The sequence below is a fragment of the Strix uralensis genome, chromosome 5, assembly GCF_047716275.1.
Source record: "Strix uralensis isolate ZFMK-TIS-50842 chromosome 5, bStrUra1, whole genome shotgun sequence".
NCBI classification, from domain to species: domain Eukaryota; kingdom Metazoa; phylum Chordata; class Aves; order Strigiformes; family Strigidae; genus Strix; species Strix uralensis.
Window position 1 is genome coordinate 44,300,114 of NC_133976.1, and position 25,074 is coordinate 44,325,187.

Below are 25,074 nucleotides of genomic sequence, written 5' to 3' on the forward strand. Positions count from 1 at the left end.
TATTTGGCTGTCAGATTTTATTTTTGAAGTTGATAGTATGCCCAGAATCCAGTTCTTTCATTTACTTCTCCCACTGCCCACTCCCACTTGTGGGAGCCATCTCTCTGAACTTTTCCTTGTACAGTGAGGGAGTCATCTGGTAACAACATGTAGCACTGCCTTCATCAGGGGGGGCCGGTGGTCTAAGGACAAGGGACCACGTCTTCGCATGGCAGTTTCAGGAAAAGGTCACCAACCCTACATTTTTACCTTTTTGCTTTTCTTGACAGAGTAGAATTCATAAGGGGACATGGTCTTTCCTGATCCCTTTGTGACTTTTCATGCACCATATGTTTGAAGTAACAATCATAAGAATAGAATTTCATTTGTTTCTGTAGACAGATCTCCTTTTTGCAAACACAGATCAGAAAGTTAGTATCAGTATGTGTGTCACATCAGTGCTGGCAAATAAAACAATCGTTATACTAAATCATTCCCATGTAGTGATGTATCGGGTATTAAAGTAGTTTCAGCCAAGAGCAGTTCTAAGTGATGCACGGGGAAATAGCATAGCATCACAGTCTGTTTAGTGACTGTTAACAGATGAACATGTATGGAAAGAGGTATTTTCTAAGTCTTCTCCCTCTACACCAGGTAAAGTAAGAAAACGTTTCTATAATAAATTATTAAAATTCTAACAGCACAAAAGTTGTGCTCATTACAGGCTTTAAAAAGCAGCTATATTAATTTGTAAATAATACAGATACTGCCTGATGTCAGGGAATCTTCTGAGGAACTCTTACCTTGGGTTTTCTAAGTCTTTCTAATGTTACTTATAGGTAATTCTTCTACCCACATTTTCCTTTTACTGCTTACTTCTCTTCCAGACAATCTTAGACTGCTTGTCTGGACTTGAGCCACCTCAGATCATGAGGTGGATTGATTTCCAGTACATTAACTGATTCTTATTTTATGTTATGAAAGGGTTCCTCCATCATGGCAAGCCATCCTTTTCCGTTAGAATCCCACTGAAACAAGATTTCCCTGTCCACCAAATGCCTCCTAAATTAGACTTCTCTCATGCTTACAAATTTAATGACTTCCAAAGGTTTTCTTTGCAATTATTTAGTTTCTTAGCTTGTTGAAAAAGACTGCTGAGTAAATGGAATTATTATATGACACAGTACATAACAATATAGAAAATATCTAAAATTATGAAATACTATTAGCAAGTTTAAGCTGAAACTTTAACATATCTTGATAGCCCTTAATATTTTGGTCAGTACTCTGTATGGAAGAAATTACTTTAAAGTGCAAGTACCCCTCTCCCCTCACCTTCCCCCCATATATGTTGTACTGGTATGCTGTCAGCTTCTTTTAGCAGGGATTAGTCTATTAGAAATATTGCTAAGTATTGCTAAGTAGAAATATAGCTTCAGGAACCATGATAATAACTACGGTGCAAAAGTTTGCTGGTAACAGACTAAGGTCCATGCAGTGACAGCATAGCAAATTTTCTTTTGTATCTTAGAAATATAGCTGCAGTTTCTGCAGTTTTGTTCCTGTTCTCCAATTATCCACTGTTTCATATTGTCAGTATGCTGGCAAACTCTTTGGGGTTTCAGCTGGAGCCTTGCCAAGTAAGTTGAAAAGAATTCCATTTATTGTTTTTACTGCATACCTTCCTTAAATGTAATGGATCCATGGAGCTATTCATTTCACTTCAGTGTAGCTGGCTTTTATTTCCTATTACCGCAATTATGTGGCACACTGTTTCTAAGCCATTTCTTCTTTGTTTTCTTCCAGGCAGAAGAAAAGGCACATTCAGAGGTAAGAACTTTTCTTCATTTTTGCATTTATGTATTTCATTATATTATTTTAAAGTTTATTGTTTACCTGCTATGGCTAAACTGCTGTTGCTGGGGAAAATACACCTTGTGTCTTTGAACCACTTTTTAAGAAATATTGGTTAACAGCTGATGGAGCTTCTAGTGCACTAGAAGGTGTTTTCTTAGCATTGTGCTGAAGAATGCCTCCTGGCTGAGGTTGTGAAAAGGTGAAAAGAGTTGATGAGAGTCGGGCTTCTGAGTGGAGTTGTGATACGTCTGATTTCAGACTTAAAGCCACTCTGTACTAGATCTAAGGGACTGTGCAATTCAAGGTAATGTGCTGCCTTTCAGGAGAAAAATACTTCAAATGTTCGCTTTGAACTTCTCTCGCTTACATTTTGCATTATATTAAATTTCTGAAACTCACCACTTTGATGGATTTCAGAGCAGCACAGATAGATTTCAGATATAAATCAAATCTGACATGGAAAACAGCTTCTTTCTCCTCACAGTGTATAAGAATGGGTGACAAGCCTGGGTCAGCAGCTGGATACAATTACAGCCTTTCTCAAAATGAAGTCCTGGTTGCATTAAAAGGGCACCAAGGAGTAACAGTAATAAAATGCAGCACCAAAGGGGGCACTTCCACTTCACAGAGCTACATGCCTTCCAACTCCTGCATTTATGCTGCTCCTATTTTTACTATACTAATCAGAGAAAAAGTCAACTAAAAGATATTTTGAGGAAGTTGAACAAGTAAACATATTCTTCCTTACTTGCCGCAGTATATTTCAATATAATTTCTACCTGAATTTTCTCAGTTTCTTTTTCTGAAAGTTAAAGCAAAGGAGCTAAAGAAGCATGCCATAGCTCAGTAGTGTAAATAACAATTCCTCATTTCATTGCCCTGTATATAGAGGTGAAACAACATTTGTTTCCTGTATATCTATCTCTACATGATGTTTTCTCAGTATCTGGATCTGCTTTGTGATGCTCTTGCAGGAGACGTTGAACAACACTTCATGAGAACTACCTTTGTCTAGTTGGAGGAATATAGTGAAAGTGTAGCTTAAGCAGGAAGGTCAAATAATTCCTATTGAAAGCCAAAGAGAAAACTTTGAAAAAGAAAAGTGGCAGTCCAGGATGGAGAACAGCTCAATAATCTGCCTCCTTTGCTCTGAGCTACTGTAAATGACCTAGCTATTTTTATATCATAGATGTACAGGAACCTGTTCATTCTTAAAGCTCGTGCAGTATTCCCTGTTGGGGGTTATGTGCTCCATTTCCTAGGCTAGTTCTACACATTTTACTTCTCTAGTCTGGAATAACTTCTTTTATGTCTGAATAAAAGAATTTTCAGAGTGAAAGTCCATGCTGTGCTTAAGTTCAATGCAATGCCCGGAGTCCCTGTAAGATCTCAAATAGGGTTCAGTGAGCTTAAAATTATGTGCAAGCTTCATGCTAGATATCTATCCTAGCTGAAATGTAAACAAATATTTTTCTTAAGGATTCTGTTTTTCATTAAAGGATACAGGAGCCTTGAATGAAGTTCATTTTCGTGTCAACAAGCACATTTAAAGCTACATTTATTTTAAGTTGGCAAAAAAGTTTTTGAATAGTATGTAAGATTTAAAGAGGCTGCATGTTTGCATCACAGGGACTGTAGGAAGTATTGTGTTAGAGAAAAAAATTATTACTGTACCTCATCTAATTTTAGACATCCATGAAGCAAAAGTCTGTGTCTGAGTTAGTCATCAAAGCCTTCTTCATGCCAGACAATGGGGGAGTACTTTTTGGCACTTTATCTGAATCTAATGTAGACATTTAACGTATGTCGGTTGCATTATGTCTACAGTCAGGCACAGCAAAACTCACCCAAATTCATTCATGTTTCATAATCTCAGACCTCATCCAGGGCTGCTATCCTTGACTGCACTAAGGATATGTTTGTAATTTACAGGATTTGGTAAAAAACCATGACATTTACATGTCCAAACAGAGGACTGTACATATGAAGTAATTAAGCATTTGCCCATATGTGCTCCCTTAACTGGGATCCTAGCTCATATACTGGTTAAGTGCAAGAAGACATTTGGAACAACACTAAGTGCCAACTTTTAACAATTTGTATTTCTGAATAGTTCTGAGATTAAAATGTGAAACTAAGACATTGTAAACTCGTTAGTGATCCATTAAGAAAACAAACAAGCAATAAAACACAACAAAAGGAAATTGCTGAAATACTGACAGCAGTCTTGTTTTTTTCTAGCAAATTCAGAAACTACGGAGAGAGCTGGTTGCATCGCAAGAGAAAGTTGCTACCCTTACATCTCAACTTTCAGCAAATGTAAGTATTTTTACTTGTGATCATAAACAGTATCAAAGAATATATTATCAGACAGGCTTAATAACTCTTAACACATGGTCTGGGAGACTTTACTATTTATTTATTTTGATGTTTTTCAAATAATTTATTTCATTAAATGTCTATTTTGTGTCAGCTTCAGGCAGAAGAAATCTTGTAATCAAACACAGTGGAAATGGAGAGTTTCCACACTTTGGATGTGACAGATGTCCTATCCAGTTCAGTTTCACTCTTTCCTCTGAATCAATTAAAAAAAGCCCAAAAGTAAGAAGGAGACACAACCAAAGAAAGGGCACGAATTGCATATTCTGATACAATTCATTATAGTTTCATTTCACAAAGATAAACCCTGAAAAATGCAAATAGATGTGGAGGGAAGCACAGTATACAATTGTATATAGAATTCATATGCTGCAGTAATTGTGCTGATATATAACCAATGGAAACTGGGCTATTTCACAGAGAGCTCCCTGGTGTTCCTTCCAATTGTCATACACTGGTAATATGAGTTATTGAACATGTTATAAGAAAATAATGTCAGATAGGGAATGTGAGCTACAGTCCTGTCTGGTTACTATGGTTTCAGATGAAGTTACTGGATAGTTACTGAACAATCTATTGTATAGTGATTTTTAAATGCAATTCAGGATATAACTATAGTTACCATTCCCAAGGAAAGCTTAGATGCAGTTGCAAGAGAGTATCATTTTGCATTTCAAAAAAGCAGTTTCATGATGTCTTGGGCAACCTATATAGTGCCTTTCTTTGAAATGTAGGAGTACTGATTTAGATTTATAAATATTGCCATTATTTTCAGGAAATTATTTCAGTTGGTGAAGTAGTACTGTGTTCCTGTTGTGAGAAAATAATCTCTAGCTGTGTGAAAGCTGCTTGTTCTCTTAGGACTGCCACATGTGAAAATGTGGAAGAGCGACTCAACACTTTCTGCTCTGTTCGAGTGGATGCAGAACACCTGTGGGTAGTTGTACCTCTGTAGTGGTATGGGCTGCCACTCTGCTCTGAGTTCTGAGAATGAGCTAGTGAAGCAGACAATACTGGACTCCTGCAATGTTTGTAAATTCAAAAGATTCTGAGTTGGGTTATTCATTTGGGAATTTATAGCCAGCATGCCTAGCCTCAGTATGGGGTTCCTTCACTCATATATTTTAGACACTGATCTTCATCTTCATCAGGTTGGGCAGTCTTCTCTCACTCATCCTGAGAGCAACAGACTAAAACCAACACTGAGAGGTCAGAAGAGCTAAGCCAGCATGCCTCGGACAGTCATGTTTACTAACAAGTCCATTGTTCTCTGCAGGGCACTTTTCTTTCCACCAAGATGCAGGGTGCAGCAGCTCTGCCTTGCAGGGGGGATCACAGGGAGGTGGGCTAGGTGGACTGTGGCTGGGCTTGTGACACAGCACAATCACAGACATCCCCACATCCACCCTGAGTGCCCTGTTAATGCCCAGAAGAGTTAGCTTGATTCCTGCAAGTCCCTGAACTAGTGAAAGATGTCCCTGCCCACAGCCAGGTGGTTGGACTAGATGATCTTTAAAGGTCCCGACCAACCCAAACCATTCTGGGATTCTGAGCAGTGGTATCATATCAGTAAGACTAAATTGTTTGCCTGTGGTGGGCTTGTGCTCAAATGCCTGTACTAGAGCTGCTGTGGGAGCCACTCTGATGGTGATAACTCATGCTCCTGGTACTGTTCCTCACTTTGTGGGCAGAAAAGCAATTTGCCCTTCTCTCCTTCTGCTAGCTCTGAACAGAAAACACCAGCATATTCCTTCTTGCTGGTGTGTTGAAAGGGAAAGTTGAAAGATGAGTCTATTTAGTCTCCATGCTTTTCCAGTCACCCCAGCAATGCTGTAGCCTATAATACAGCAACAGGTGCAATAGAGTGAGGATGGCAGGATGTCCTCTGCAGCTGAGGCAATGAGGCTATTGCTCGGTTCGTCTGGGCAAATTGTGTCCGATCTCTTCCCAGCATTATTTAGAAGTCATTGACTATATCTCTGGCCAGTATTCCTTTGTGTGGAGTAAACACCATACAGACTGGTTTCTAATAACAGTACCTATTTCAGGCAAATTTTCAAAGTCATATTTCCATATTTCAAAGAAACTGACTCAAGCTAAAAGATGGATAGTTACATTTTGGTTTGGTTTTCACTCAAACTAATTCTGCTGCATGGGTGAGAAATAAATTGGGTTTAATCTGTATAACTCACAATATATTGGCTGGGGATCTGGTCTCTAGTAAGAATGCCCATAGTTTTTCTACTGATCTAATTAGAAGGGTAACATTTTCAACAGGACAGTTTAAAAATATATACATGTACATCTGGTTTTACCTATCCAGAAGTACCACATTTGTAAACCTGTATGTGCTTGTATGCATATATTTATGTGCATGCATGCCGTATGTTGTATAAAGGTTAATTTATTCACATTCTTTTGACTGTATCACTCACCTTCTAATCCATCCCCATGGAGATGCTCTTTAAACTCTAAACCTATAAACAACCCTAAAGCTGATCCTTCTAGCACATGGGGTTTTTAAACGGTACCAGAAAAATCTTTCTTTTTTCCAAATCCCCAACATGTGGAAATTCCCTCAAAATTAAACTTGTCAGGAGCATGAAACTTAGAGGCTTCAAATTCTCCAGGCATGAACAAGGGATTTGGACACCTTCACAGTGAATACAATCTTAAAAGGAGAGTAGATATTACTAGATCTTATAAGTAAATATTTTTTTGGATGCTGTCATGAGATTCATACTTTACAAAACCAAAAACTGAAAAGTATTTCATGACAAGCCTGGTTATGAGTTCAGTCTCTGCTCCTGGTTCTGAGTTCAGTCTCTGCTATTTCTGGTACAGACAATTTAAAGCATTAAAAAAACACTTTTAAATAAGTCCAAAGGATCAAAAGAGACCACTTAAAGATGTGTTGGTACTAATTCTGCCAGTCCTTTGAGCACTTTATGTAAATAAATTCTATGAAGTATCACTTAAACATCAGGAATAAAATCCAGCTTGAAAACAGAGTGTACAGACCTTTTAATTGTGGTATGGCCTTTGAAATTTAGTCTAATTACAGAATTGATATTTAAATGCCAGTGATTATATACTTTTCATAAAAATTATGACAGTAACTAAGAAATACTTGATTTAGTTTGACAAACTTATGAAAATCCCGGATGGGCTCCTAACTTTCATGAACTCATACTGTCTTAGCAATGCTTTACTTGCATGTATTCATTTATCATTTATCTCCTAATCTAAGAGACATACTTCACCAGCCCCTGGCATTGAAAGGAGAAATAGTCCTAATCACAAAAGATGGAATTTATCCTCAGAGAAGAAATCCAAACCATGTTTTACTCTCTAAATGGATAATACTACTGTGACCCTCATTTTGAGTCATGTTTGCACGCCAGTAGGCTAAAACCTGAACCAACAGTAAGTCTAGTGCAGAAAAAAGTTTGATCACTGCCTATGTTTTTTGTAGATACATCCATCTCTGGCAGGCAGAGAACTGTATGAACAGAATATCTTCTGTGGTGCCTTTGCTGACCAGAAAATTATTCAGTCCTTTCTGATGCCTTTGCTATAAATGCATTCATGCTAGCCTGAGACCTAAGCTCCTCCAAATTTCCATACTTACAGTGTCTGTAAATAGACAACGCTTTTTTCCTCGCTGTGGTCTGGAGAAGGAAACTATTAATAGCCAGAAATCTTGTTCCCTCACAGTTCGTCTCAGGCTTGAATTTGTTGTTACCATTTCCCTTTGTAGAACTGAGCAAGATTATTGTATGTGAGTGAAAAAAAGAGCATCTTATTCATCTCAACACTATTCATGTCTTTCTTTGCTTCACCACAGACGACTGTTAGTGACAGTAGTACATGTGTCATTAGAAGACTCTCAGGATGAAATTTGACCTATTTCATCAAATCTTTGCTTGATATATGATTTTATATCAAAATACATCAACCGGAAGTTATAGCATTTCTCAGGCATTTTGGAAAACTCTGATAAGACTTTTCTTATTTGGTTTCATTTATTATTCAGATTTTGCTGGCTGGGCTCAAGTACTATGCTTAATTTCAGCAGTTTATTTCATCTGATTAACCCCAAAGTGTTTTGCCTGCATATTATTAAATTCAAGCAGGGCCCAGCTGTTGTTTGGATGCTTAATTTACAGTTTTTTTCTGAGATTCTGGCATTTCCTCTGGTGCCTTTTTCGATGTTGCTGAAGGGCAAATCTCAATACTAATTAAGAAAGGGCCTGTTTTCAGTGCAGAAACTGTCCAACCAGCAGACTTCCTACGTGACTGACAAGGGCTCAAATTCCAGCGAGCAGCCTGAACCCAGCCTGTTCAGAGGGACTTTGATCAGTGCTGTGTACTGTATAAAGCTGAAGTGTGCATGCTTGCAAGTTGTAGTATACCCAGGATGCCAGTAGAAAGCGGAGGGGGTTCACTGGCTAATACTCTTGTTTGGCCAGCTCTGAACCACTATCCTACAGCCAAACAACAAGATAATAGCAGGCGGCGAACAGAAAAGGTCACCAGATGTACAGTTGCTTCTTGCAATCAGCCCGATCCCTTCTGGCCTCTCACACCTCCTTTCATTCAGCCGTGTCAGGTGGGAGGAAATTTATTTATTTACGTTTGTTTTATAAACATGAACACCGCAGGTCAAACTGCAAAGTGTGCCAGCAGAAAGTCTTTGGATATACCAATGTCATGTTTGGGATGAGCTGTAAACCTAACAGCTGAGGTATTTGGGGTTTGGCTGGCTGGGATCGCTTACTAAGAAAGAAATGTTTAAAATCAAATCCGTCATCTTAGCACTGAAGTCATTCCCTGAGAATATATCTCTGACTATTTCCAATGGAAATTTCATGTTAATAGAAATCAAAATTAATCCATATGTGATGGATCTACAGATTGAGAGCTGTACATCATCTGTGTATATAATATGTATATCATGTTAAAGATGGATATATTTTGCTGTAGGCATACTTCCAGTAATGCCCAGTTACTTAACTCTAATTCCAGTATATCTACTTCCAAGTAGAAGTGCTGCATTCAATTGTGCAGTTATATTTTTACTTTAGAATAAGTGGTATTTAAAGAACATTCAATATTCAAGCTATCTTGTGTTGTATTCAAATGATGTATGGCATGAATGAAACTACTGAATCTTAATGCAGATTTCTAAGGTGTAAGGAATTGACTGTAACTTTAAAAATAATTCTATTCCTCAAGTTTTTATGAGAATGAAATAATGGATTCTTTTGGATAAAGTAAACAATCCTCAGAAATTGAGGATTACCAATCCAATCAAAATCAATTACTAAATTTATAAGGGTAAAAGAAATTTCTAATTAGAAGTTTTAATTTCTAATGAGTATTTTTAAAGTCTCAGTTACTTCAGTTTCTATTGTTTTCTGAATTATATTGCATTTAACTATTTAAATGAAAAGTCTGATCTTAAATGGGCATACATACATATGTTTTATGCGTGCTTGCATGCTTCCACACACATATAAATATACTGATAATTTAGCGTTTTTCGAAGTAACTTTTCTTATTTTGTTACATAGTATGTCTTTTGGGACAAATCTGTATAAGATTTCAACAAGTAGGAGTTCCCTAGACTGCTGAATAAATAAATATTTGCTACCATGGGGAAAGGCAGCACAGTATATTACTCTGAATGTAAAACCGATACTTTGTATTTCATAGAAGAGTGTTCTGTAATAAATATTTAAAGTAATGAACAATGCAATTGAAAGATTTTTCTTGAATAGTTTTTGGTTGATGGGCCTCTGAATTATGTTTGTTTATTATTAGCAAATCAACACCTAATAATCTTTATCTCAAATGAGTTAGGAAGGATCCATCATCTTGATCCAATTACATTTATGATGCAAAAATTTTAGTGTGCTACTCCAAGAAGGTCATGTACTCTATCACAGGCTGAATTTTAGTAAGGATCCATAGTTATGACATGGCTGTCTTTCTGTAAAGACTATCAGACAATAACTTAATAGTTTCAGTGACCTTTGATGACATTAGTTCTTACTTTTTCCTATGTGTTCCTTAATTTTTCATATAAGTTCCTTGTGGTTTATTCATGTACAATACAAGCTGAACTTGTAGCTATGGAATAGGAAAATACTAGGCACAAATATGCATAGTTAGGTACCAAAGGACTGTGGTTATCACAGTCTAATTGTGAGAAATGGACAAAAGCAATGCATAATTAAGCAAATTATTCCTCTTTTCAAGCCCTCAGTCCCCATTGTTATTCTCACGGTAAAGCAGAACCATGGGCCATCAGCCAAGCCATAGATTTTTTTATGAGGCACAGAACACCGAGCTCCGTTAGTTTCCTGTTAAACACATGTCATAGAGACATTTGACTATAATTTTGTGGTAGTTGTCTCTGACTGTGTTCTGGGTCATTGGTCATCATCTTTGGAATTAAAACACAATACATTCATCTGGATATTTTTAATATCTAGCTAATTATTAAAGTGAAAAGTAAGTTTAAAAACTTGTTACTTTTATCAGAGGAACAGAGTAGTAAAAACAATCAAAGGCTGTAGTTTCCAAACTAGCTAAAATAAATTTATATCAATTGACAGGTTTCAGATGTGCATTTGAAACATATTCCAAGTTCATTTTATTTAAAATTATAACTCCAAGAATAAAGCCTAAGTTATAAATAACATGTTAAAATAGGAATATACACAATTACTAATTAATCCTTAAGTAATTGCATGTGTATCTAGTCCTATGTTTATCAAAAGTTAATCCCTGGGGTATGTATCCTTTACCAAAAAAATTATCCCTAAAGCATCCCTGCAGATGCAGAAAGCAGGTGGATTGACCACTATACCCATAAATAATTAAATAAATTATTTACTAGTAATATAATTTACAAGGAGTAAACTTGTGGTAAGTTTAATAAGTATAAAATACAGAGTTTACAAGATACTGAAATGTTTATAGCAATCCAAAATGATTTACAAATCACAAAAGCCACTTGTCAATATAACAGCTCTGAAATGGAGACACAGAAGTGGGCCACTATTATATATATAATAATCTTTTTTTTATTTGAGGAATAACAGAGAGAGCAAGGTGGCAAGAAGATCTTTTCCTTCTCCTAAAGTGTGTAACAGAATTCTGTTTGCACTATGCCTTTTTCTGATTATATCTCAGATTCAATACAACCACATACATTTGAACAGTTTCAACTGTGCTCGTACAAGCATCCAAATCTGTAAATAAAAAATTTGCCAGGCATTGTGTATGCCTGTACTGCTATAACAAAAAATAAATTTTCACAGTAAGGAAGCTCATTTAATCCATTTGTGCATGTAAAGATGTTGTTTGTGAGTTATATTTCCAAGTGTATTGTAGTGCCGATGTTTGAAAACTTTGCCTATTACCACTTTTGAGATGGTAAAGAGAAAATACGTATTTCCTTCTGCTTTTACTATTTGGTGTTGTGAGAGGAGTGGATGGAATTGTATGGAATTTAATAAAGATTAAATTCTTACTTTCCCTTGGCTGTACAAACTGGTTTAGCTTGTAGGTTTCTTTATGACCACTTGCCATTCTTTGCCTGCAAAGCTCCATGTCAGTTAAAAGCAATAAAGAGTTGATGTATTGTTTGTATAAGTTTTGCTTCCATAGACTACAGGGTGAGTGTTGTCAGAAAATAAAATGAAGCTTTAATTTTTTTAAATCTTTTAATGAGTTTCAACTTTATTGCTTTTCTTATCGAGAAGTAGAACTTCCAGTTTTTGATATTGTCTTTTATATATACATTTGCACACATATATAAATATTATATTTTTATTTTATTTGGTTTTTATTACTTTTATACACACAACACACACATATATATAATCAACATAAGACAAATAGACTTAAGTAATGACCTTTTATAAAAACTGTCATATTTTTTGTTTGAGTCTCAGGATTCCTTTGGAGAGTTTTATTTGTAAGGTTAAAACTTACCTTTTAAGATAAAGTACTTGAATTCCTGTTTTGAAGTGTTCAGTAATTGAAAATAATTGTTCCTGGACTTTTATTTGGGAGCAGACTTCTTTTGGACAATATATCAGTAAACTCAAATGAAGGCATTAAATCCATAATTCATTTCCAGGCAGAGATACCTGAGCTAATCTCCTTGGGGGCTAAAGAAGCCTGAGGAACACTGGGATCACTTGGCTGCTTTACCTATCCAAGTTAGCTCAGTCTAAACTTAAAACTAGTAGAAAAGAGCTGTGTTCAGCTCTGGGGCCCCCAACATAAGAAAGACATGGTCCTGTTGGAGCAAGTCCAGAGGAGGGCCATGAAGATTATTGGGGGGCTGGAGCACCTCCCTTATGAGGACAGGCTGAGAGTTGGGGTTGTGGAGCTTGGAGAAGAGAAGGCTTCAGGGAGACCTTATAGTGGCCTTCCAGTACTTAAAGGGGGCCTACAGGAAAGCTGGAGAGGGACTTTTTGCATGGTCATGTAGCGATAGGACAAGGGGTCATGGCTTTAAACTGAAAGAGGGTAGATTTAAATTAGATATGAGGAAGAAATTCTTCACTGTGAGGGTGGTGAGGCACTGGAACAGGTTGCCCAGAGAAGTTGTGGATGCCCTCTCCCTGAAAATGTTCAAGACCAGGTTGGACGGGGCTTTGAGCAACCTGGTCTAGCAACAGGTGTCCCTGCCCATGCAGGGGGGTTGGAGTTAGATGATCTTTAAGGCCCTTCCAACCCAAACCATTCTATGATTCTATGAGCTTGGAGAGAAAAAAATATTTTTAAAAAACAAATTGATCTGGGAAGATTGTTCCATTGACGAATGTTATGTTCTGTTTCTTTCACAGGCTCATCTAGTGGCAGCTTTTGAAAAAAGCTTAGGAAATATGACTGGCCGATTGCAAAGTCTAACAATGACAGCTGAACAAAAGGTACGTTTACCAAAGCAGATACTTTAATGTGGAAAAGTCAGCAGATTATATTAGAGTTTTGTTTAAAAAACACTGAAAGGAAATAGGGACAGCTGTGACAGTAAGACAGACAGAGCTTTCTTTAATGGCCGTTGTGATCAAATCTTCATAAAGCTCCAGCAGAATTAAACCGTGCAGCATCAGGTTTACACAGACAATATCATAGAATAGTTTGAAGGTGAAATCTTTAGTTTCCAGATTTTAATTGAAATATATGCAACTGTAGGTTTAATCTGTACTGAAAGATCCTATAACAAAGACTGATCACAACCTGTGGGAGTGCTTCATTCCAGCCTGACAGCATTGTCAAGATAATAGAATTATGGGAAGGGAAGAACTTTAAATAGAGAAAAATTACTCCATTCAGAGAGTTAATGCAGGTTTGGTATCCTATTAATGAGTAAACAGTTTTGGCTTTCACTGTGCTGTTTTGACTATTGGGGAAAAAAATCTAAACCTGATGATAGGTAGTAAATTTAATGTGAGCCTTTGTACCAAGCTCAGGATTAAGAGGCTGCTTAGCACCTTCCAGGATTGAACTTCAGCAACTTTCTGTCCTTATTCATTTTGTGTCCTATAAACAGAAAAGCCTTGTTGAGCCAAGCTGTGAAAGAAACTGCATATAAGTGGGATATTAGTCACCACTGGAGTCAGTGTAGCTGTCTATAAAAATAACATTTCACAGTCTGGTTGAGCACCAACAGATGAAATATGGTGAAACTCATTGTGAACTGGATAGGAAATATTTGCACTGCTTTCTTTTTTTCATCTTAAGCAAAAAAACACAGTGGAATTTTCTCCAAACCAAAACTTTTGACTATATAGTAGTATAATTTCCCTCAGAAGGTTTTCTTTCCAGAAGAGGTTAAGCAGTGACATTGAAACAGATCATCTCCAAGTTTATTTCCTAAAGGATTTGGAACATGTTCTTTTCCTTCTCTTCTTTTCTCTATTGTTGAGGTTAAATTCCTTTAATCCTCATTATATAAATACAAGCTGGAAGGACTGGTTTAATACAGCAATAATAAAACCTATTTTTTTATTAAAATTGGCTGTGCATTCTAATACAGAACTTCCTGCACTCGAGCTGAGTAATTTTACTTCAACTTGCAGGACAGTTGCTATCAAACAGGGGTTTTTTAACTGAATTATTATTTAGCAAGTTAAATCTTTTGAAAAATACACAAATTCAGGTTGAGATTCATCCATTAAACAGTAGTGTCACATGCTAAAGGGTGTAATTCAAATGGTTTTATTGTCTTTCACAATAAAATTGTTGGGTTTCTCTTAACTTTATAATGAATATTCAGTTGAGACCCTTTTTAGATTAGTCTTTATTAAAAATGTTTTGTTCTCCCTAAAAATAACATGATAGCTTTATACAGAATAACTGCAAAAGAATGTTGGTTGAGTTTAATATCTTTGGAGAGAAAATATGCATTCTGCTTAGTTGTTGCCCTTACGTTCACCCAAGCAGTCCCATGAACTTCAGTTTGACCACTCTTATCTTGTCATTTTTTTAGCTTAGACAAACATTGTTCTTGTGCCATATATTTTGAGATCTCTTTGCTCTTCCCACAGGAATCTGAGCTTATAGAGCTAAGGGAAACCATTGAAATGCTGAAAGCCCAGAATTCTGCTGCACAAGCCGCTATTCAAGGAGCCTTGAACGGTCCCGATCATACCCACAAAGGTATGTTTTTGTCACTATTAAAATAAATGCAGAGTTTCACTCGTGAAAAAATCTGTTACTACTTCTCTGTTGTTTTGGGGACTCTGTCGCAAGGGCAAGCACATTCTGCAGTTCATGGTAGGCATACTTGTGGTATTTCCAGAGATGGAAACCTTGCATGAGCTTCCTGTTTGTCAGAGTTCCTGGAGCCTTGTCTTCTCAGAACTGGGTGGCCAGTAATTGATTGCTGGGTGTCAAGAATTAACCCTGTCACTGCAGTTGTGTATTGAAGTACATCCAAGACACTAGTGAAGTCTTATGGTGAAACATGGTTATAACTTGGAAATCCAGTGTAAGTTGTAGCTCTGAAACTTGGTGAACTCATTGTTAAAGAGATGGACTGGCAACAGCTCACCTCCTTCACAAGGTGCTAAATGACTGCAGGAAAGCAGGCATCTTGAATTCCAGATTCTGAATTAATTTGTCATTGCAGTTAGGCAGATGTCACATGATAAATATATACTTCAGAAGTGCCTGTTGATAAGCAACAGCAAAGGAATGAAGAAAAAAAATAATAGCAGCATTCGTTTTTGAGAGTGTCATTGATCTTTCTTTAAAGAGGTCATTATTTAGATGTTTGCCTTAAGGTGATTTCATTGCATGACTCGAGTATAGCAAGGCTAACTTCTAGGAAGTAAAAAATCATCTAAAAAGCAATTTCCCTTGGTATTACTGGGTATGTTCTGCAAGAATATTTTCCAGTGATTAAGATAGAGTTATCAGAGACTTTTAAGAAATTGAAACTCAAATGCCTCACCAACCATTTCTAATATTCTCCACTTCTTGGTTATTTTGTTTCATTCATTTTTAATGAAATCCTGCCTGCTTATTTCCATCATGATATATTAGAAGGTAGCATCTGAACGCTGATTAGGCCTTCTGCAAGTCAAGTAGTGCCTGTACTCCTTGGAAAAAGAACCATAGTACATGTGATAGTAATAAATCAAGTACTCTATCTCTAACAGAAACTGCTTAGCTATGGGGTTATGCCTGCAAAAGTTGCTGTGCAGAGTCATTGCCTTCATGCCAACAAGGCCCCAGTTTGGAGAACCTCCTAAGTGTTAGCCTAATTTTATGCATCCCCATTGACCCCCATGTGGTTTCTTACAGGCTGCAATAGCTTGAATCTGAGCCACTGCAAGCATCAATGCCATTTATGTTCATTTAGGCTCCCTTTGTGGAGGGAGATGCTACATAAATACAAGAATGATTATTATATTGAAACAGAGACAGATGGATTTCACAGTAATTTCTTTTCTTTAGATTTACGTATAAGGAGGCAACATTCTTCAGAAAGTGTTTCCAGCATCAACAGTGCTACAAGTCATTCAAGCATTGGCAGTGGTAATGACGCTGACTCCAAGAAAAAGAAAAAGAAAAACTGGGTAAGTGCTCAGCAGATTTAAACCTGTCTTTTAGCTATTATGTTGTTTCCTAGTGCCTGAGTACCATAATGGTCCATTTCATCTGCAATGTTCTTGTGGGGCCAGACAGATACGAAGCAACTCACATGTATCCATACTGTGACACTACCAGAAAACTAAAAATTGTTGAACATCAGCAGTCATTTATTTGCATAAGTCAGGATAATTCAAAAAATAAAAACAACCAAAACAAAGAACTTAAAATAGCTGTTGTGACCAAAACCGTCTCTGGACCACATTGAAACCCTGTTTGATTTCTCTTCAGTCGGAGTTTGAGTCAAAGGCTTGATTCAAATATGTTACCCAGCTATGAAGGGAGTTGAAATCTGTTAAAAATTCTCATGTAAAAGTAGTACGGTGTTTAAAGAAATTAAGATGCTTCTCAACTGGAACACTGAAATACCACATGGTGTTAAGGGTTTAATCAAATACTTTCAGTAAATAATCAAAAAATATGTTTTTGTTGTTTTAAAAATATTACCTGCTTAAACATGTGTTTTAAAATACTGATCAGCCTTCATTCCCTTGATTTGTAATTCCACACTCTTTCATGTTTCTGCAAGGTGAACTCTAGAGGAAGTGAGGTGAATATAAACCATGGAAAATTTGGCATGCATCTATAAAGAACCCTATCTTGGCATGATTGCTATTTATTTTGGCAGTAGGCTCTTATACCTTCTAAAAACAGATTATCCTGTATGTCTTCTCAGTTTGTCTCTATTCATTTTAATCTCAAAGTTTAGACTATAGAAAGGGGGAGTGTAGCCAAAATCCATTTCTTTCTCATTAGATATCATGAGCTGGGAAGGGCTTAATGTTTCTCTGATCAGTGGTCACACTCCCCACTATCCAATTATATCATGAAAATAACATGTTTGAATACCTCATTTTTTATAGAGGAACCGGTTTGTCATTGAGTTCTATATGATTTTAATCAGAACTTTCTGAAAATAAAACCAAAAAACAACCACATTTTCTCTAAGATTAATGACTTCTGTATTTAGACAAAGGTATCAACGAATGGGCTAGTTAAAATTCACTGCAGACAAAACTGTTGTCATCTTGGCTCCTGAAATAAATGGCTCTTTGGCTATTCTGTCCCTTTTCAGTACTGGATAAGAGCTTCTAGAGGGAAAAGGCAATGCTTGTACATTCAGAGATCTTACTACTCTAAAGGAAACTGCAGCAAAGAGTATATACCTTTCAGCTAACATTCTTCTCAGCAGTACAACAAAGCAAGCCTCATGTCCCAGCTTAAATCCTCTCGCTTGTGATCCAAACCACAGCATTTACATAGTTTGGCCATTCAAATTTTTAATCGGGAAAGTAAATTGGCAAACCCAGTAAACTGGACTTTTGATTTCAGCCTTTAGTAACAGCAGGTTCTGCCTGTACCTAGATGCAATGTGGTTATTTAAAGCCAGCCCTTGAAGGGAATGCCATGGGAATGGGATTCCACTGGGGCTTAATGGTTTTAAATGAGCACCCCTCTTCCATAGCCATACCACTCCGTCCTGCACTTTTTCCATAGCATTACGTTTGCGCTGCGCTGGATTAATAAAGTCAAAATAAAGCACTGTATCATGTTTTTAGAGATACTGTGTTGCATATGTTAATACCTTGCTTCTGTATACTGACCTCAGGCAGTGGCTAGGATGGCATCTGCAAACTAACTCTTCGAAACATGAGCTGCACACAGATTGCCATGATGAAGAAGATAATCTTGCTCTGTGTTTGTTTTCCAGCTAAGAAGCTCTTTCAAACAGGCCTTTGGAAAGAAGAAGTCCACCAAGCCTCCTTCCTCACATTCGGACATAGAAGAGCTGACAGACTCCTCTCTTCCTTCATCACCCAAATTGCCCCACAGCTCAGGAGAGTGTGGGGCAGCATCAATGAAACCATCACAGTCAGCTTCTGCGTAAGTCTCTCTCTTGGCAACCTTTCTTCCTGAATAGGATGGACTGTGAAACAGAGCTCCTCAAGTGTGGCCATTCTCAGTTCAGAAATCATTGGCAACAGTCGTGATCTTTTAATCTCATGCTCCATCCATTTGCCAGATTTCTCATGAGCTTCATTGCATTTACACACTACTTTTCCAGCAGCTCTTGCTTAAGGTCATTCTCTCCTCCTTTCACAGCCGTTAGCCACAATCATCTAGCAGTACAAATTTCTTTCCAAAAGCTTATGTTGTGCTCTCCCTGCACCATTAACAACTTTACCATATCCACTTAGTAAAGGCCAAATACTAGAGTTTCCTTTCTTCATGACATACTAAAAATGTAATTTTATTTTCCAGGTAGCTAAGAATATTTACAAGATACTCATCCCTTCTGTTATTACTTTAATTACTTTGTAGCTATTAATTTATAAATGTTTTTTAATCTATTTCCCCTTTTTTATCAGCTTGGATTTTTTTTTTGTGTGATTTTACTTTTATTTTTTATTCAAATCACCATCCTTAAGGTTTCAGGACTGAGAATACGTCATCAGTCAAAAACTGCCCCATTTCTTCATTATTTTGGATGTCTAATATATTCTTACGGAGTTCTCAGCTCCCATTCATATTCTTCAAACTAATATTTCTTTCATTCTGCTAAACTCATAACTTTCTCCAATTTGGGGAAATCAACCTCTTTGAATCAACAAATGTTTACTACTGACACTAGCCTTACTTTCCTTGTCCTAATTGAGAATAATCGGGTCACAACTACTCTTCCTTAAAGCACCCAGAGAATTCTAGACTCGTGACTGATTACTGAGCTTTAGAATGACATTTCCCTGCATTAGGTTATGTGCCTTTTATGATTAACTTTTTATAGACTCTAATGATTTTCATATACTAAGTTTAGGAGTTTGAGAACAAATATTCCCACAAAATAAGCCCTTCCACAATAAATGTTTTTCTTCCTTCCCATTCTGTACAGACCAGTGAGGAATAACTCATCTATATCTCTAGTTTTGTTGGGATTTTTTTATAGGAAGATCACATTTTTGTGGTTTCAGGTATATATGTGTTTTGGGAGGAGGATTTCTACATTTTGGGGGCCCTTGAGTCTGATTTATTATCAATTTAACAATCACTAGTAAAAGTCTTAATAGAAAGTGCCTGAACTTAAACAAAACACTTTTATTCTTCAAAAGTATTTACTCATGATTCACAGATATGCTCTCATAACCTTATCCTGTTTCCTTTCTGCCAACCCTGCTTTTTTCTATGTCTCTTTGACTTGCTCTGTAGATGTACTGGTGTTCCCAGGATTTATCAAGGGCAAAACTACATATCTAGTCTTTCATCTCAAGGTCTTCCCATGGCTATTTGGTCTCTGCACCTTAACTTCCTAAACTCTGTCCAGTTCACAGCCTTCTGGTTATTCCTCCATAACATTTTTAAACACTAATCTTTCTGATCATATTATTGCATTTTTTATTATTGTGACCTTTCTATACAGGATTACATAGATTCCTTCCCTTCAACAGAGAGATCACATAAAATATATTTATTTCAATTAATTTCTTTATCCGTTATACAGATAATGTTACTTTCTTTGGATGACCCAGTTTTCCACTGCATAATTTAAACTTCTGTCACCTTCAAGAGTTTTCATAATTGTCAGCAGCCTCTGTTCAAAGATCATGACTTATGTCATGATCTCCTTCTTACTCCTTCTACACAAAGCAACCTATTGGTTTAAAAATCCTGATATTGTAACAAAAAGAAGAGTAAAACTCTTTCTTTCTAACTACTTTGAACCTTTGTCTGAAGTCTGATCATGCTTCTGAGCTTCTTTCTGTGACTGCTCAGGAATGCTAACTTATCTTTTTGTTTTTCTTTCTTTTGATGAAGTCTCATCTTCTTATGTAATTTTACAGTTGTAGGAGCTCTGGAATCTGCAAAAGAAAATTCAGTTCATGCTTTCTGCTTCCATTCTGCTTATTTTACCAGTCTAGACAGCTTATTCCTGCTTCTTCCACAACCATAGTCCTTCTTTCTGCTTCATTTTTATCTTCTTTAAAGGTGACTTGTGAACTTCTTTTTGTCCATCCCTTCTCAAGATGTACTGCAAAAAAGCCAAAAAGAAAATAACCAGCAAATAGATATGTGACTTCCCAGTTGTCCACATTGTTGTATGAGATAACATATGCATGTAAATAAAATTTCATTTCTTATTTGTTTAGCATAGGTATGGGCACATCAAACCAAGAATTGTATCATAATAATTGGAAAAAAATTCTAGTATATGTCTTTATTCATTTTTACTCACATTTAAAATATTGGTGCATGGTGTGAATAATATTCATTATTTTCCTTCTTCAATTTGCTATATTTTTTTATTTGCCATGAACTTTTTCATCTTTCCTTTGCTTACGCTTTCTTTAAATATTTTCTTGACCTGAGTCCTATGTTCTAAACCATTACCTTTACTTTCTTTCAATTGCATCTGTCTAATACGTGTGTATGCAGGTCATCTCTAGTCTGGGCACCAAAGAAAAGGCAAAACGGTCACGTGGTCTACAAGCATAGATCCCGGTAAAATTGAGTGTGGGGCATGGAGTTGTATTCCCAACTGCTGACCTGAAGAGTGCTGCATCTTCTTCCCCAAAATGCATTTGCATGCATTCTGGCAATTAAAAATTGACCTCTGTTTCTTGTTTGTATATTAGTAGTAATAATCACATAATAATGCTTATTACTATAAAATATTTTTCATATTTAAATTGTTCTGCAAATATTAACAATTTATAGTGACAGTAATAAAGAACAAATAACATTTAGTGAATTGACTGAAAATAATGCTTAGTGTTACTATGTAGCCAAAATTCAGTGTTTTATTTTCTAAAGGTTCTGTTATGCAACAGATCTAGGTCTGATGATGACACAGAGAGGCAAAACAATCTGACATGACAACTGGACAGCTGTGTGTCCCTGGGCCAGACATGTTTTGATCTTTTCTCACAATATAATGGTTTCTTCCCTTAAAATTAATTCTCATGAAAAATAATCCCATGGTGATTACTTTTAATCCAGTCTTGAAGGAAAAAAAATCAAAACCAACCAGCATGATTTCCGACACCTTACATTACCAAATGACAGACTATCAGCAAAAAGTCAACCATCACAAATCAAAACCATTACAGATCAAAATCTTGTACATCACGAAGTCAAGGACTGTCTCTTTGTGTACTGTTCAAAACAGAGAAAACTGTTGACACCTAACAGATAATAAATCAGTAGTACAGTTTAATCAACGTACTTCTAACTGTTGTTACTTAGGAACATCATAACATTTGCACCAAAGAAATGATGCAGATACAAAATCAAATTAAAAGCAATGGGTGATACACACTCAAAGTTTTCCAAAAAGTTTTTAACCTTTTTTCACCATAGTAAACTATCTAACTAAACTGGAAAGGTATAAAGCAAGCTGATCATTTCACCTGGATAAGGTTTTTTTCCTTTTTTAATTTGAAATTTGAGCCTTTTCATGTTTCTATGATATTCTTTCTTCACTCATAGGTTTCAGCAGCAGCAAGCATTTTCTGTACTTTGATATTTAATAATGACATTGCTTTGGGGAAGAACCTTCCTTTAATCTCCCGACTCTTTTCCTGCTCCTCTTTAGGATCTGTGAGTGTACAGAGGCAGAGGCTGAAATTATTCTTCAGCTAAAGAGTGAGCTGAGGGAGAAAGAACTAAAATTAACGGACATTCGTCTTGAAGCCCTCAGCTCTGCACACCATCTGGATCAGATTCGGGAAGCCATGAACCGCATGCAGGTCAGTGCAGTAGCTGAGTGATGACAGGGGTGCACACCAAAGGTATGCCTGGTGTATTTCCTTTCCCAGTACTTTGTTTCAGGTACCAAAAAATTGTCAATACAAAGTAAATTGCTAGATTAAAAGCACTTCCAAAGGATGGGTATGATAAGTGCTCGCTTCATAAAAATGACATTCTTAGCATTTATATTAATACCTAAAATATGTTTAAGGGGTATGGAAGGAGACATAATCACTGTAATCGCTGCCCAAAGGATATTTGTTAACTAAACCCTATGACTGGGGAAAACAACATTACAGACAAGCAGATCAAGAAGTGATTTCTACAGAGCTTTAAATCCTTGCACTGTGTTGGGGGTGGGGATATATGTGCATACTCTCTCACCATTTCTGATTCCTAACCCATTCATGGCTTGCTGAAGCAAATAATGTAAAATTGAACTAAATTATTGTATACAGCATCACTAAAATTTCACTACATTGTTTTGCTCGAAATCCTTCCTGAACACATTTTTCATCAGACAGTTTCCCTTTCATGAGGCTGAAAGGATGCAGAAAGAATGGCAGTGTTCTTCAGTGGATCACAGAGCTTTATGGGACACAGCTCTGTTGCCCACATACAAGTGTTTAGTATCACATTGGGTGCCCTAAAGTGTCTACAACATCCACACAGTATGACATAGGTCCTTCAGTAGATCTGAGCCCTTCTGGAATGACAGGTGAGATACCTAGGACATCCCTGAAGGCACTAGAAACCTGTATTTTGGAAACAGAATCAAGGCCATAGGGTGGAGGTTCAGGTTGAGACTAGGACAGAGACATTTAGATGTCTAGGTATGAGCTAGATGATAAACTCCTGTTGTAGTCAATTGAGTTTTAGTCCTACAGTAGTGGGGCCTAGAGAGCTATCTTAAAATCATCCTAAGATAGGTATAGAGGGTGAAATTGTTAGAGCATAGGCACCTATTACCTTTTGAACCAGCCTCAGGTATTTATATCTGCACAGAACTTATAGGTTTAGCATTCTATCCATGGAAGACTGTTTACAATGACACTGGAAACCCACATTTACACAGCTGAATTCAACCCCAGTGGCTTGTCAGCTGAATTCTCTTTGCTGAGTGTTTAGGTCAGGTGTACCTGTAGGCACATTTGTATAGATGTCCACAGCAGCTGATTTCATAACCACCATATTTGGTGTGCTTGCTGTCTTTTCTAGACCTCTGTTTATACGATGCCTGTAGCAGTCCCAGCCACACCTTTAAACATCTGTGGTACCCACCATCCTCCCAGGTGTTCACACTACTAAGTGCCAACATTGCTATGGGATATTTGACTGAACAGTTAGGGAGAAGAATAATCAAGAACTCATCCATAAATATGAGTTTCAATTGTCCACATATAAGTAAAGCATTTGATCTGGAGCCCCTAAAAAGTTTTTAGGAACTGTAAGGGATAAAATACAGTTAATTCCCATGGTGGAGAACAGGATGTGAAGGCTTGTCAGCTGATTATGGTCTTACACTGGAATATGAGTGCCTAAACCAGGTGAACTCCCCAGAGGGAGGAGTCTGCTGTAGTCACAGGCTTCCAAAGTTCGAATTTCACCAAAGCTGGGCAGAGGCAAATAGTTCATATGGTGTCTCTGGTAATCACCGCTTCTGAAGTTTTCCCAAAAGGACAGGCAGCCACCTTGGAGTTGCCAAACTCTGTGACATTTTGGAGAACTGATGAGGGTTGGTAAGGGGGAAAAGTAAGATTGGTGTGAATGAAATATGAATACTGTGTGAATTCAAAGAACCTTGAAAATCTAAAACTCAGCTGAATTAAAGACTGCTAAAAGTTGTGTAATTAATCATCATAAATTGCAGAGTAGATGGAGATGGCATGACTCATTTCACCATAGCTCCTAATTTGAACCCCAGGCTAAACTGGTGCATTAATCTATTACCTTCTGCACTATTTTGCTGGTTTGTACCTTCCTTTTCACTGTCTCCTCAGCTTTGCCTCTGTGATCTAATCTTTCTGTAGCTGTTACAGGGGTTTTTGTGATGCTATCCCTTATGTTTTTACTTGTAGCTGTACAGCCTTCATAAAAGAATAGAACTTTTAGCAGAGTGTTAGTGAATGTGGAATTAAATTTGATGTGCAAAACCATCTGCAAGAATAAGCAGTTGCTTTGTACTGTGCTTCATGAAGCGACTGAAAGCTAGATTTAGCTGGTATCAGGCTGTTCTCAGGCTAAGTTTTCATTTTATTATTGTACATTCAATAATCACTTGGCACCACAGAGGATTTAGCTAAAAAAATTTCCTAGTTGTTCTGATTCATCTGTCACTGTATGTTTTCATCAAAGAGGGTTTGCTGGCCGTAATGTGAACAATCCCATGTTTGAATGATCAGAAAGTCTTATCTGATAGCAAGAAGGGTTATGAAACTGTTAAACTATCAATTTCTAATTTTCCATTTTTAATTTCGTTTTTCCTCCTTGAAGTTACTGCTTAAATTTGACATGCAATGACAGTAATAATTCTCTAAGACTTTAGAAACATTGACATATCCAAGATTTTAACAATAACTTTCTTAACTGACTGTTACCTAAGATATTTGACAATCGAAGGTAGTTTATAAAACTGGGGATAGCTGGGAAAATTCTCACCACACTTGTATTATGGTCAACTGCACAATAAACACAGAAGCTTGAAACTTATGTTGTTTAAGAACTGTCTTGAGGCATAAGTTAAAACAAGGTTATAGGGGTTTTTTCTCTTCATTTCAGAAGTGAAGGCAATCAGTTTTCACTGACTGTGCTATACTTCTGATATATAGTGCTACATACTGCTGCGAAAGAGGTAAACCAGTTAGTTCCTGCAGCAAACACCAAAATAGGCACCCCCAGTGGTATTCTAAAAGAATAACCTCCTCTGCTTTTATG

The 25,074-nt window shown here is 36.8% G+C and overlaps 1 protein-coding gene across 10 annotated transcripts in view; it reads left to right on the top strand.

The window, feature by feature from the left end:
* Nucleotides 1-25,074, top strand: part of NAV3 (neuron navigator 3) — a 563,787-nt gene that overhangs the window by 518,173 nt on the left and 20,540 nt on the right. For all 10 annotated transcript variants that reach the window (XM_074870640.1, XM_074870639.1, XM_074870634.1 and 7 more), the window contains 7 exons: nucleotides 1,786-1,809; nucleotides 4,078-4,155; nucleotides 13,086-13,169; nucleotides 14,790-14,901; nucleotides 16,204-16,325; nucleotides 18,110-18,282; nucleotides 21,986-22,139. In XM_074870640.1, coding sequence (XP_074726741.1) covers nucleotides 1,786-1,809; nucleotides 4,078-4,155; nucleotides 13,086-13,169; nucleotides 14,790-14,901; nucleotides 16,204-16,325; nucleotides 18,110-18,282; nucleotides 21,986-22,139 — 747 coding nt within the window. The remainder of the gene's footprint in view (nucleotides 1-1,785; nucleotides 1,810-4,077; nucleotides 4,156-13,085; nucleotides 13,170-14,789; nucleotides 14,902-16,203; nucleotides 16,326-18,109; nucleotides 18,283-21,985; nucleotides 22,140-25,074) is intronic.